This window comes from Watersipora subatra, chromosome 10 (genome assembly GCF_963576615.1).
Source record: "Watersipora subatra chromosome 10, tzWatSuba1.1, whole genome shotgun sequence".
Classification (NCBI taxonomy): Eukaryota; Metazoa; Bryozoa; class Gymnolaemata; order Cheilostomatida; family Watersiporidae; genus Watersipora; species Watersipora subatra.
In genome coordinates, this window is record NC_088717.1 from 36,856,616 (window position 1) to 36,871,881 (window position 15,266).

Genomic DNA, 15,266 nt, shown 5'->3' on the forward strand with positions numbered 1-15,266 from the left:
TATGTGTGCTTATTCTCGCTGTTCTTTTGGCACACCTGATAATCTCATGGCGCCCCGGACCGCTGGGGTACTAGCGGAGATAATATAGATGCATGTGAGGCTTTGTTAAACAATTAAAAACCATCTACAGTGTACTTGTGAGAAAACATATAATATTACCAACAGGTCCTGATATTAGTTCAGGTGTTGTATCTACACTGGCGTCTTTGCCATCCGGACCAGGTTCACCTATCATACCCTTTAGACCCTAAAAAACGCCGCAAAATACAATCATATTTATTAGCTGGCAGACATAGCAAGATTGGCATCCCCTATCCCATACAATTTCTTTCACTCTTCTATACTTGAGTGGTCTAGAACACCTGACCTACAAACAGCGGGTTTAGGTTCAATTCTCAAAAAGGCTGCTGCTATTGAAGGAAATGACATCCAACCTTACATTGTTCTCTGCAACTAGGCATGTCTCCAATCATTGAGGATATCTTGCCACTAGACTCGGACATGTCTAACCAAGATCACAGAGCCATTGTTCTCTGCAACTAGGCATGTCTCCAATCATTGAGGATCTCGTGCCACTAGACTCGGACATGTCTAACCAAGATCACAGAGCCATGGTTTGTGCAACGCTGGTTCTTAATAACCACGCAGCCTCTGCGGATATCATACTCCATCTTTCAGGGATTACTCACACACACCTTAGTGTGTACACTTTGTACCCGAGTATGTACATTTTGTACCTGAGTGTGTACACTTTGTACCTGAGTGTGTACACTTTGTACCGGAGTGTGTACATTTTGGACTCGAGTATGTACACTTTTGTACCTGAGTGTGTACATTTTTGTGCTCGAGTGTGTACACTTTTTACCTGAGTGTGTACACTTTTTACCCGAGTGTGTACACTTTTGTACTCGAGTGTGTACATTTTGTACCCGAGTGTGTACATTTTTTACCTGAGTGTGTACACTTTATACCTGAGTGTGTACACTTTTTACCTGAGTGTGTACATTTTGTACCTAAGTGGTTACACTTTTGTACTAGAGTGTGTACACTTTGTAGCTGAGTGTGTACACTTTGTACCCGAGTGTGTACATTTTGTACTTGAGTGTGTACACTTTGTACCCGAGTATGTACACTTTGTACCGGAGTGCGTACATTTTGTACCCGGGTGTGTACGTTTTTGTACACGAGTGTGCACACTTTTGTACTCGAGTGTGTACACTTTGTATCCAAGTGTGTACACCTTCATCTTTTGATTAAATGTGAAACTTTTAGTTAGTAATTCTGTACTAGTAATTCTAAACAATTAAATAAACAATTATAGATAATCAATAATAAAATGCGTATAGACTAATTTAGAAATTGATTTACATTTATACTTTAGAAATACTGTATACATTAACCTGTTTTTATTTAAAATGGTTAACTTTCCGGGTTAAGCTTTTTAGTTGTGAATACAATGATGTTCTTGAAAGGTTATATCTGCCTGAAATAAATTAAACAGTACAAAGCGTTTGTAGTAAAACAAGCGCATATGCAATCAGTTGGTATCTTCTGAACATGCAGACAACCAAGTAGCGAGCGATATTTCTATACTCTGTTTAGATGCTTGTCCTGTTGGAGCCAGTGTTCTAGGTCCATGCGCTAATTCTCAGAGGTACGTTGTATTCATGATATCAGCAACCTTTTGTACAGGTAATTTTTGGTTCTCAAAGGATGAGGTTTGATTGCAGAAGTATTTTTATTACTCATATCATATTGTACTGTAATCACTCTGTAATCACTGTATATCACAAGTACGTGTAAGCTATTTTCAGAATAACACACAATTTATGCATTCCCAACATTAATGATGCTATTATGCAAATTTTTGTACTTATTTGATTATAACGATTCCCAGAGACTCCTTGAAAAGAAATAAACTTGAATTATAAACACGCTTTATCTACGCACATTGGTGGATGAAGTAAATGAATGAAATTCAGAAAGCAACCAAGTTGACCAGGTATAATAGAAAACAAATGGATAAATATTCTTACCGGGGGACCGCGCTGTCTTATACCATCTTCTCCCATTTCTCCTTTCATTCCAGGCTCCCCGTCCATACCTTCCTCTCCCTTGAAAATAGTTCAAAGCATTCTTCAAATGCACATTTGCTCAGCAAAGTTGGTATTTGGCAAAACAAAAAATTTGGATATATCTTATATGACAAGAACAGAAAATACAAAAATCACTCTTTGCTAAAGAGTGGTTAGTAAATTTGGAGTAAATTGGGCTTTTCAAAGGCACAACATAAAACTTAAAACAGGGGTTCCGAACCAGAGAGGAATTCCTCCTCGGGAGAATTTTGAATATACAAAGGGGGAACAGAGAGGTGTCTGGTTTGTTAAATTTTTCATTCATGTCTTGCAGTTTAATGCGAGTTTGGGTTTCATCATTTAACACCTTGGTTTTATCTATAACACTAGTACTAGTTGCTAATAATGAGCCACTAGTCAGAACACAGATATATGTGAACACATCCATCCAGATTTTGAATGGGTAGTAAGTTAAGCTAGTCATAAACCAATTCACCGCCATGCCGAAGGTCATGTATTGTTGTGTGCTGTATGTGTGCTGTATAAAAACTAATAATATTTTGTTATATGTTTAGATATGTACAATAAAGTTGAATTATAATTTGTATCGGTTGCTTTTAGTCATGTTAGTTAAAAGTGGGTGGGAATCAAATTTTTGAAAAGGTATAAGGGAGGGGGAATTGAATGAAAAAGCTTGGGAACCTCTGACCTGAAAAGATTCCTTACTAGATAGATGGATGTATATTAATATTGATGATATTGACAGAATTTACAAACTTCAACTACAAGGACGCAAGTTCTTAACCTAATCTGTCTTTTTTCAGCATCTGCCAAGCCGACAGATGATATATATAAAAATATCTAATTTATTTGAAAGGCGCAGAGCCCAATGCCTGAAGGGAACTAAGAAAATGACATTTCCGAGCCCAATGCCTGAAGGGAACTAAGAAAATGACATTTCCGCTCTCTAATTTATCCTTACAATCTTGCCAGCGTATGATTCTACTCATTGTTCCTGCCATCTATTTCAACGACATAAATTGTTGCCACAATTTTTGAATTACATTAAATAACAGCTTATTGTGTAATAAGCTGAGTTTAATAGTGAGATGAAGCAGACGTAATCACTGAATGCCTCTGTATAATTTGACACCTTCTCAAACAACAGGCGACAGGTTTAACCGAGGTGTTGCGAGGTGTTGCGTTTCAAGCTATGTAAGAATATGGCATGTCAGGTCAGGTCAGTCAGGTCAACAGCTGATGCCCCATTTCTGTCAGCGTGAATTACTTTTATTGATTTCACATCATAAAAAAAATTTGACAAGCAGAGACCCTCTATTATAATTACGCCTGTATTACCCCAGGTTATTCAAGGTCGCGACCCGTCTGCTCTATTTGACAAAGCCAAGAAATACATGCGGAACAATGTGTGGGAGCGTTGTTTATATGATTTTTAAGTTATTTTGAAGTTATTCACTCCTCGGATACTTAGCTAGACGACAGAATAATAATGTTTAATGTTCGTTGCTTCACTACTTCTTCATTTAAAACTTGCTTGACAAACTAACCAAAATAGCAAGATCATACCAAAGGGCACTTCTCAATTATCCAACAATTTTCATTCAAGTGTTCAACTTTTATGATGGAGAACTTACAGTAACTTTTATGCTATTCTGCAAAGAGTTACTATATATTATAGACTACAAATCTAATGTTCACAACTTGCAAAACTCCATAACTTCTTATCATTTATAGTATAAATTACTGAAATAATGGTATTAAAAGTGTGCTATAATATAGCTTCTTGCGGAAAACTTGAAATTTCAAACTTGCTTGACAAACTAACCAGAATGACAAGATCTTAGCAGAGAGAATTCCTAAATCACCCAACAATTATGTGTCTAACTTTTATTCAAGTGTTCAACTTTTATGATGGAGTGCTTATAGTAACTCTAATGCTCTTCTGTTAAGAGTTAATCTACATGTATTTATTGATATTATAAAGCCCGGATCTTGGAATCACGTTTGAAACCGTCATGCTGAAGAAATGGTATAGGCAGTAACTAAATCGCTTTATAAAAGATTGCTTAGATTGGGACTAGAACTCATGGCCTTCAGACCGCCACGGTCTTATAATATTTACTATAATAAGATCTGTGTTACACAATGTTGACAAACCGTAGCATGAAAGAAGAGTTATAAAACCGGGCATAGAGCTTATTTAATATAAGGCAGGACCAATTGATAATCTTAGAACTTTAATTTTCCATATAAATGTGCCATGATCAATCAGATTAGAAATCAAGAACCCTCCTTGGCATGTATTAAGGACAATGTTAATCGTTCCGCTAAAGAAATAATAAAGATGGTATTAAAGTCAGGTCTCCATGTCCCAACATTCCATTTAGTAGTTGGCCACTCAACCAACTTAGCTAATCAACTACCTTCCCAAGTTACTAAATTATCTATACTATTTACTTTGTTTATACTAGGCATGAAAGTTATATAAGAGTAAACTGCTAAAGTTACACACATTACCTATGGCTTATTTAATGTACAAAAAGAGTCATAATGGCAATTTTAGAACTTTCATTGTTCGTATAAATGTGCCAGACCTGTTGGTGTCTACCATGAGAATGTTTCCACCGAGGCATTTTACCGTGATGCTTTTTAATTTTCCAGACTAGACCAGCATATCGTACAGCTTTGAAATATGTCAATTATAGGAAAATACTGGGAGTGACCTAAGCCAAATTTATCGCACCCATTAAGAGTTATTGTTTAAAATTGTTTGCTCTTACTAAGTTTACTATCACCACTTGCTTATTCATTACTTGCTGTCCACAACTATGTTATGAAGTGCCATTCCAAAACCGCCATAGTTACATTATGAACTTGAGAATGATGTTGATGGTTAAATTACCAACACTAATACAGCATCTTTCATAGCTCTGGTAAAATAAGTAGATGATTTAACACATTTTGTTTCAAGATTATTCATTTAGTGTTTATGACAAAAATATGTACAGTAAAGCAAATATTTTGGTAGAAACATGGCCATCAATTATGTTCCCTTCTTCAAACCACGGACCCTAACCTTTTTCCATTGCACTATACCCTGGTTTGACCTCTGACCTTTGCTCATTCATCATCATTTCAATATACATGTAGGTAGAAGCCAGGCTCTTTTAATCATCAGGGAATGATTAAAACGACACAATCAAGTGCAGAAGACGTAACAGATGACTACAATTAAGATGCTTCTTTGAAAGCTCTCATAATTATTTCATGACTAAACCAGTACAAGAATATAGGTTACGTGATGAACAATAAAATCAACTATTCCTGCACGACATATTTAATTGCATGACGCGTTTGAGGAAATCAAGGTGAGTTCAGATACCAACCACCTGCTCTCTATTGCATTACAAGTAAACTAGGAAAGGATGACTCTTACGACTTACTCCAACGCAGATCTTAGCATATCTATGAACAGTACAACTCTATAGTTCCTAGATGAGTAAATCAACAAACAATTGTGGTTACGCCAAATGGTTCTGTTTTTACTCTTCACCATACAATTAATAGTGTAAAGCTAGATATTTAAAATAAGAATTATATGTATTTAACGGCAGTTAAACCTAATTTTACAAGCTAATTCACTGAGTGAATGTGTCTATAAGTTCAAATGTATATGACTTGAAATAGGCAGATGAAAACGCATGTGGTGTGATCGTATCTGTACAGATTGTTATCTTCAACCTCGAAAATGTAATGTTCAGAATTTAGTCAACATAATAATCCAAAAACATAACTTTAAAGCTGTTGGGTTTAGCTATTTAAAACCAGGACAAAATGATTATTAATATAATATATAATGTATGACTATTGACTAAATTCACAATGAGTAACAATGTTGTAAAATTTTTTTTTACTTTTTTAACAAAGGGATCCGGTTTATTTCGCAAACCATTGTTGCTAGTTCAGTGTGTGAATGTGTCTATGGGTTTACCGAAAGACGCAAGTAAAGAAAGTTACATGTCACCAAAATTCAGCTGTGCAGTCTTTGCAAGCATATACTTGAGAACTTGTCCTAATAAAACAATATTTTTTAAAAGTAATAAAAATATCAAAAGTTGGGGAGCACTATACTTGAGTATATGAGAAATTCCAATTTGCGAAATCAACTTTCTGTGAAAGGGGAGACAACTTCCTGTGCGAGGGGAGACAACTTCCTGTGGAAGGAGAAAATCAAGTTATTTAATAGAGGTTATTGGTACGTTTGTGGAATTTATCAATCAGTATAATACGGTGAGGGAAGGTGCTGGAGTCAAAAAATCTGCTTGCCAAACGTAATTTTCAAGCTGTATTATGCACCGGATTATGAGGCGCAGCATCAATTATAGATATTAACTTTACTATCACCGGTCAATGCCATGACCGCGAGACAAAAACGAAAAATAGTAAAATAAATCATGTGTATTGGAAGAAAGCTCTTTATGCGTAACGCTGTTCTATAGTATAAATAGGTGAGATGTTGGTGTCTAGTATAAGGTGTAGTGGATTTTTAGGGAAGTAAGAATGTAACAGATGATCAGGCAGAATGGAGATAGGATTTGAGTATTTTTAACAGCAAATCTCTGAAAAAACATTTAGCTTCTCAGCATTAAGGGCATTTAGACGCTGGTCATAACTGGTCATATCTGGTCATAACTGTTCATATCTGTTCATATTAGGTAGCATAACCCTGAAACATAATTCTTGAAAGCGTTCTAAATTATCTTTATCAGTTTTGTATACCAAGGGATACCAGCTTGGAGCAGCGTAATACAAGATGAACGATATACGATAATTAATGTCAACTTCTGTCATTGTCCACATAGAATGCGATTTGGATTATAAAGTGCAACAAGCGATAAGGGGTGTCGGATAAATCAAAGGTTACTGAATTAACAATAACATTCAATGATGCTCAGTTGTAGGCTAACCAAAAAAATACAAAACCGTCGTTCAGTTGGAACACAATGATACAACATATGCTGCACTTACTTTTTTGTGGGGAGTATTACACTTGAGTAAGCATTATGCGTTAGTATAGGGTAATTAACAACAGTTAAAGCTAATTTTACCCAGCTAGTTAACTGTATGAATGTGTCTATGGGTTTACCGAGAAATTCCGTTTACATTACCGAAGTATTTGCAAACTCGCACATAAAAACTGGTCCTATTAATTGCATTTGCAACAGTTTGGTAAAGCTACTGTCATGGTAATGAGTAGCATTATCCGACATGTATTGTTACATAAAACAGAAGTCAGCCAGTGATGATTGAATTTTACTATTAAAATATGAAAACAAGTCTGTTAACAAAATATTTCACACTCGTAACAATTGAATAGTCAAAGGAACTTTTTTGGTCTGCCTCTGACCTCTGTCTCTTTTCTTTGTAACAGGTCAGAAAATTTCTTAAAACAATATTAAGAATAAGCACCTAATAGCAGTAAGCGACGGGTGTGAGACCTGACCCAATCGACTTGAGATCAAATATGACCTGAGTTGAGCATTTGGCATGCATACGGCGTATCTGGGCTCTGTGGCACTTTTAACCTCTGACTTGTAGGATTGCCAAAGAATTCAAGCGAAAAACTTGACATGAACCAAACTTGAAGCAAGCCAGCTGCCGATGGCGCCATGGTTATTAAATATGATTTTATGCACTCAATGATTATCAGTAGCATATACAAATAGAGATAATTACATCATCTGCAAGTACATGTAACACAGGTCAAGTACCATATACAAAAGCAGCCATCAATACATTATTTATAAAAATTTACAATAGATGCAATAGCCACAGAAGAGTAGAATATAAACATAAAAAGATAAATTTCTTGAATGAACAGGACTGGGTGAGATGTCAATTAGTGTGATGTTGGTTAAGAAATAATCAGAAATAACTGAGGCAGCTCGTGGCATCTCAATATAAATATTATCACTCGTGAGCTATGCACTTCCTAAGAGGACGCCACTAAGGTCAGGTAATGGTAACGACTTTACGACCTTGAATGAATATCAACGTGAGAAACTAAAAAGTGAACAAAGGTCGGAGACATACCAGGTAAAAGAGACCACTAAAACTTCTTTTTCAAACAAACTTCTAAGTATATTGTTGGAGAATATTTCCAAAAAACTTTATTTATAATAAAAATGAACGACCAGGTATGCAAAATTTTTGCTTTTGCATCTGGATTACAAAAGCAAATCTTGCTAATCACATTGATGAATTACCGATTACGACATATTATGACTGTATTACGGTATTAGGAAATTTGATATTTTAATATACGACGACCGACGCTTCTTATAGCAATATCTTACTATCCGCTAATGTCTCTGAAAAGGTTTCAGTGGTTTCTAATCAATATGGCTGCCTATCAGTTTGAGAGAGTCAACTCCGCACAAGTGATGCCAGTCTCCAGCTACCCCTAAACCTGATTTAAACTTTTTGAACCAAACCTAAACCACATTTTGGTTTCTTCATTCGAAATTTTATGCTCACATATATCGCATGACTTCTTTAAATTGTCTAGTTTAAGTGCTAGCCTAGACTAGGCCTGTAACAACAGGTTTTGCAGAAAATTTGTGTGAAAGAAGGTCATCAGAATTGGTATTATGTTCCCCATTAAAATATACATTTATGAGTGGGTAGTGAGCATGTTTGCAAGTTAAAATAGGCATTGATATTCATTGAGAGGAACAATAGGCATCGATCATTATTCAGCAAGTGTAGCTAAACTACTCGACAGTCGAGAGAATCTTTTATGTACATTTGTCCCAACTACATCATTATAAATTTGCTGGATACACTCCTTTGCTGATAGCATTCTGCTTTGAAACTTTTAAATGTTGGTAGACCATGAACTATAGCGAAATGAAGTTTCTTAATAAAATTCTAAAATGATAAGAAAAAAGATAAAAATTGGTAAATGTGTTTTAACACATTTTAAATTTCTGCTGCTATGTTGATACTGCAATTAAGAAACTGAAAAACGTTTTTTGCTTGAAAACTACTGAGGTATGAATCTTAATTGACTCACCTTGAAGCCGGTAAACCCAGGATATCCAGCATCGCCTCGAAATCCAGGCCTGCCAGGCGGACCATCACGACCCTAAAAAGTGAGTAATTTTTCCTATCAGTAGTTGCTGTTTCACTATCGAAACAACCTTCTGCACAAATCGCCTTTTTTCAAATGCACAATTAAAATCAATGGGCAAGTCCAGACTTGCCCTATATTAGAGACTAGATATAGCTTACACTTTATACCAGCGTTAACCTTTTTTGGTTGGCACCATAAGTAAAACATTTTTTCTATAATAATGGTTATGGACTGCCCAATAAAAGCATATACATATAACAGAGATGATCGGTGTAGCGACAGGCACTATCTAGGGCGACAAGCCGTAATGGAGAGCTAGCTTTACTGATGAGTAGTTGTGGTTCATGAGACTTTATTTAACCCAACTGGCTCAACATGAAGTCTGCAATTCGAATTGCATGACATGTACATTAATATAAAACAGTTGCAATTATTAATAACAGTATAAAATATACAAATTGATTCAAATGTTTTAGAGGCAAATCAAATGTATAGAATTAGCCATAAATTGTGAAATAAACATAAAATGAGAAATAGACAGTAAATGTAACAAATCCTAATGTGTGTAAAAGTTTAACAGTTTGCTAAAAATGAAATGCGCAAATTAATAGGCAAAAACTGACCTTGTTGCCTTCCGTGGCTTGTCTTGGTAAAATAGACTTGAAAATATTGTAGACTTGAGAACTTTTAAAAGAACAACTTTATAAACTTAGAAACTTTATCACCAATAATGGTGAGCTTATTGAGCCATACTGCTCAGAACAAAGACTGCTGCTCTACTGACCAGTTCTAGAGAAGACAGTTGACCAAGATGAACCGAGAATGCAAAAAAGTTAGACAAAATTAGTGCACATCTCGGACCCTAAATTAGTCGTAGTCCTAGCCACGCCAATCGCTAATGGAACGCGCTCCAACGCCCGCAGCAGCAGCTTTCAAGCTTATTCATCCCAACAGCCAAAGACTGGAAAAAGCATTAGTATTTATTAAAAATGTACCTGTTTTATAGTCGTGACACATCTGTTGAGGTAATTATCTATTATACCTTGAAAACAAAGAAGTCTGGGGCTGATGTTTACTAGAAATATTTTTTAAGAAATGGCTAGAAATAATACACGCATTTAATTTCATTACAATCGGCACTACGAGTTGTTTAGCCATTATCAGACAAAAATCTAGTGAAAGGAAATGCAACTCCCATCCTGCGCACAAGCTTTTACTTGAATTGACAGAAAAAAATGAGAGCATTCTTTCTCTCTCATTTTACCCTGGAGGCAGTAGTTTAATATGATTATTGCTTCAACACTAAATGTCAAACACGCCACAAACTGACATGTGATTCACAGCCAGAGGAAATTTTGGGAGCAGATCTCTAAGATGAATGTACTTGTTTCATTGCGCAACTGCGGAGTGTCTCCACCTTACTTCCCAAAGATAACTTAGCTGAGACTGTAGACTCTACTAGGTGATTTGCAATTGAGTCATGAGCCTGCATTAAAAACTGAATCAACCGCTATGAAAACAATAGCTGAGATCTTTTAGTAATAAAACGCATGCTAGGCTGATAGCAGAGCACTGCTGTCAAATCGGTGCATTTACGTTCACCTATTTGCACACAATACTGCAGGCACAAATTTGTCAGCGCACAAGGCCTGAATAAGGGCCTGTTAAAAATATGCTGTACCTTAATTAAGTAATAAAGCACTTAGGGTGGTCTCTGCAGAGCGTAGAACTGCAGAGCGTTATAAATAGTGCCAAGACTATGTTGATATTGAAGCCCCTAATAATTTAAACAATTAACAAACCAATTATGGCTATGTTGGCAGAAATTGATCCAAATGGGATCAGAAAATAGCTGGGTAATTAATACTGCAGGTGGCATTAACTCAGCATGATATGGCTTAGCTCATCAATTCCTTCCAGCCAAGCCATAAGAACTTGGAGTTGTCCATTCATCACCTTCTTCTCTTGAAAGGCGCTATTTGTTCTGTATTATTTATTATATATACATGTACACATTGGTTTATTGGCAATACTTTTATTTTAAACCAAAGTTTTTTTTCAATTTATGCCATACAAGAAACATAAAGAAAGAAAAAAAATTATTGCGGAAATATTAAACTAAAGCATTTGCATTTGTCAAACAAAATTAGTTGACGAAAAGGTATTTACTCTCAACACTATCAAAATTTATTAACCGGTAACAATACGATTTGTTCATTTTAAGTCATTTTCGGAGACCAAAATTTCTTTTATTCTTAATTAAAAGTAACTTTCAGGCTCCAGGCGCAAGCAATAATTATCTTCTGTGAAGTCAAGACCTTTTAATACACCTGCGTGATTTCGTGGTTGAATAAGGAGCACAGCAACAAAATTAGCCCAAAATTTTCCTAAATCAAAACTGAACAAAGGACATTGTTTTTGTTTAATGATGAATATGTTGATAGTTCTAAAACAAATACTTGAAAAGATTTCTGCAGCTTAAGTTATTGCGGCCAGTTTTTAGCAAACTGGCAAAAGTGTTTATCAATGAGATTGAGATCTTCTGTGCCATTGTAAAATTTGACCTTCAGGAGTTATATCCCTCAATAAATACCGTAGGCCATATAAATATGTCTGCAAATGATTATTATGAGAACAAATACTATAGGCCTAGGAATAAAAAATGTCAGCAAAATATTTTTTTATTTCAAAAAAATGGAAATACCATAGAAACCTATTCACATATGCAAACAAGGTGTGACACAAATTCCGTACTCGATGATGCAATGCAACAGGTTACATTTGGCTCTAGTGAATTGCCACCCTTTTTAAATGTCCTTATGTCACAATATGATGAATTAGCTGAACAAAATCGACTACATTTTATTACTTACAGGTGATCCAGGAATACCAGGCTCTCCCCTATCTCCAGGCAAAACAGATCCAAATACATCACCAGGCTCGCCCTAGAATTTATTAGATAAATATTAACCAAAAGAAATAAGTTGAAAAAAGGTCAAAGCTTAAAAATCGATAGCATTATGTATTCAAAGTTTTATTAAAAAAGGTGAGTTGTAATAGTACTGAGAAGTCTATAATTTTTAACACGAATATCCATGTCCCAAAAAGAAATTACCAGTTACCCAGTGTTGATTGCTTACTTGAAATAAATTCTTAAAGGGAACTGGAAAAATGCAATGGACGTAGCTCAGGATGTTGAGTGATGAGAAGCATATGGGCTCGGCATACCAGAGAGATAATTTTAACCTGTAGTCTACCGCTGTTTCTGCTCAGCATCGAGACAAGAGCATCATAACAAATGGCACCTTAACATTCCCTCCTCTCATACATCACAGACTACTTTGATTACGCTCAACATAGCACATGTGGAATTACAACGGAAATTATTTGTATATCTGTCTTTTGTCATAAGCGTAAATGTTTGATCTTGAACATAATGCGCTTAGAATCATCTTATGTATTGATAATACAAATCACTAATAGTTTGACTTACCGCAACAGGCCTCCCTGACTTACTGTATATTTGGTTATACAAACATATCTTATTTTTAACCTTGAGAAAATGCCTTGTTAACACTGATATGAGTGGACCTTTAGAACAAGAATATGTCTAGCATGAAGTATCTGGTGGCTTGAGAGTTAGGTATTAACAATATATCGCAAGCGACCAACCTTAAATCCTCGTGGTCCCTGCACACCACGCCGTCCAGGGTTTCCCTGGTCTCCTGAAAATCCAAAATCTCCGGGTAGACCCTAGAACATTATCGCTTATGAGTGTAAGTGGAACGTAGAAACAGAAGCATTAAAAACAGAAAACAGTTCAATGATGCAACCGAGTAATAATATCATAGAATATAGAAAAACATATGAAATACTTTTCTATATTCTAATAGAAATGAAGAAATATTGAAATGGAGAATATAAGTCAGCTGCGTTATAAATAAAACATTGAATTAATTGAGCTTTCTCATCAAAATTTTAAATGAATGAGATAATTCGGCGGCTTTAACATCACCGAAACTTTTTAGTAACTAGCTAACATGTTATTTCAACTAGCATTGAATGGTCTGATCAATGTGTACATTCTGAGACGGGATAAGGTCGTACGCTATCGTCACTGGCATGCAATAAAGCTGTCCCACAAATAGATCTCATCATTTAGCAATGCGTATGAAACAGTACATACTCTGGGCGATCCACAAACAAATAGTTTTTGAGCAATTGCTTGCGTTTAGAAATGAGTACAATTCTAACAAATTTTATTTTGGGTGAAGTAAAAGCACCGCTAGTCATTTCTTTTACTCATTGAGCCATAAATTGGTCCCATTACAGAAATATGGTCCCAATTTGTGTTTTCTTCACCACTACAGTAACAGAATGTCTGAAAATCAAACGTGACTGGCAATAGTAATAAATAGCATTGAACTACTGAAAATCTAGAACAACCATGTCTGCAATAAGCTGTACAACTCCTGGGAAAATACCCTAGTGTGAAAAGGATAGTAATTAAGCCATAAAAGTCCTTGTTGAATACGTCAATATGCTTTTCTGATACTTGGCGGTGTGCTCGCTTCGCTGTTACTTACTCTAAGGTAAGGCAGCCTTGAACTAAATATTTGAGGTGAGCTTGAAAATTGATATTACATGTACTATACCGTGAGGCTGTCACAAACCTTTACTGCGCTTAGTCTTGAACACCAAGGCTACTATTCACAAGCTACTTTAATGAATTTAATCGTACCGCAACCAACTTACCTTCAGTTTTGGTGAAAACTGATTTTTTGAATAGTTTGTGCAATAGCTGATTAGCTGGGCATCTAGATCACATCTAAATGTTATGATTAGTTATGTACCTAGTCATATCTGGTGACGTCTAGTTATATCTGGTTATATCTAGTCATAACTGGTGACATCTAGTTATATCTGGTTATATCTAGTCAGATCTGGTAATGTCTAAATATGTTTTGTACAGTTACACATGTCTGGGGATGTCTAGATACATGTATATCTGGTGTTGCCAAGTTTCCCATAGTTGAGATCAACTATGAGATCAACTAGCTACTTTATGTCTGAGATGCATCAATTTTACTAGCGAGTTAAAAATTAAAAACTGTCACTTACTCGGAGGTTACAGTAGTTGACATGCACCTCACTCAGTGAATGCAAGTATTTTAACTTTCTAAAAAATGAATTTGCTGCTACATTGTTGCCTTAGTGCTATTTCTAATGAACAAGCGGCCTTGATTAAGACAAGGTTGAATTGTTTGAAATAATTGTTTGTCATTTTCGTAAATAACACTTTTGATTTAATTAAAAGTAGCTAATCTTTTTGAGGTTTTATGAGTATATCAGTTCCACTAGATTGTTAGCAAGCACTTGTTCAAAGTTTAAATGCGAATAAATGGTTCTAACAGCTAGTGAACAAGATAATTACACAATTTTGTTATTTGATATTCACAAGAATTGATTATATTAAGATGTACTGAAGGAAGATGGATGAGAAGCATCTGATAATAGCTATGCATAGCCCACTGCTGAAAAAAATCGAGAGATAATTTTCAGAGTTTAAACTGAAAATTTACGGAAATGCGCTTAACAGCTTAAAGCGAAGATTTTAAACACAGTGTTTAGTTATTTGTCAGTGTACCAAATTGTATTTTATGTAACATTTTGATTAGACATTTACATTCACAGTTGATTACACACATTCACAATCTAGTTCGGAAAAATATTACCGAAGCACACTAAATATTTTCCTGTTAGTATCTTTTAAAGTGCCCCTTGAAAATGTGTGACTTTTCATTCGTTAACACTGACAGAAAACGAGTGAGCCCAAAAAGGTACTAGTAAAAGCATTACTACTAGCAATAACAATAACATGGGTTGCACACAAACAGTCTAACAGGGCTGCCAACCTGCCTATGGTTGCCAACCTGCTCTGGCTGCCAACCTGCTTGTAATGAATGTAATGCAAATGTATTTTCATTGAACAATAAAGCATATAAAGATTAATTCTTTTTGCTGTACAAGCACTA

General features: G+C 35.4%; 1 protein-coding gene across 3 annotated transcripts in view; it reads right to left on the reverse strand.

Annotated features, from left to right (window-relative positions):
* LOC137407402 (collagen alpha-1(IV) chain-like) overlaps positions 1-15,266 on the reverse strand; it is a 104,646-nt gene that overhangs the window by 76,059 nt on the left and 13,321 nt on the right. For all 3 annotated transcript variants that reach the window (XM_068094051.1, XM_068094052.1, XM_068094050.1), the window contains exons 6-10: positions 12,904-12,984; positions 12,105-12,176; positions 9,172-9,243; positions 2,037-2,114; positions 160-247 (exon numbers count right to left, since the gene is read on the reverse strand). In XM_068094051.1, coding sequence (XP_067950152.1) covers positions 160-247; positions 2,037-2,114; positions 9,172-9,243; positions 12,105-12,176; positions 12,904-12,984 — 391 coding nt within the window. The remainder of the gene's footprint in view (positions 1-159; positions 248-2,036; positions 2,115-9,171; positions 9,244-12,104; positions 12,177-12,903; positions 12,985-15,266) is intronic.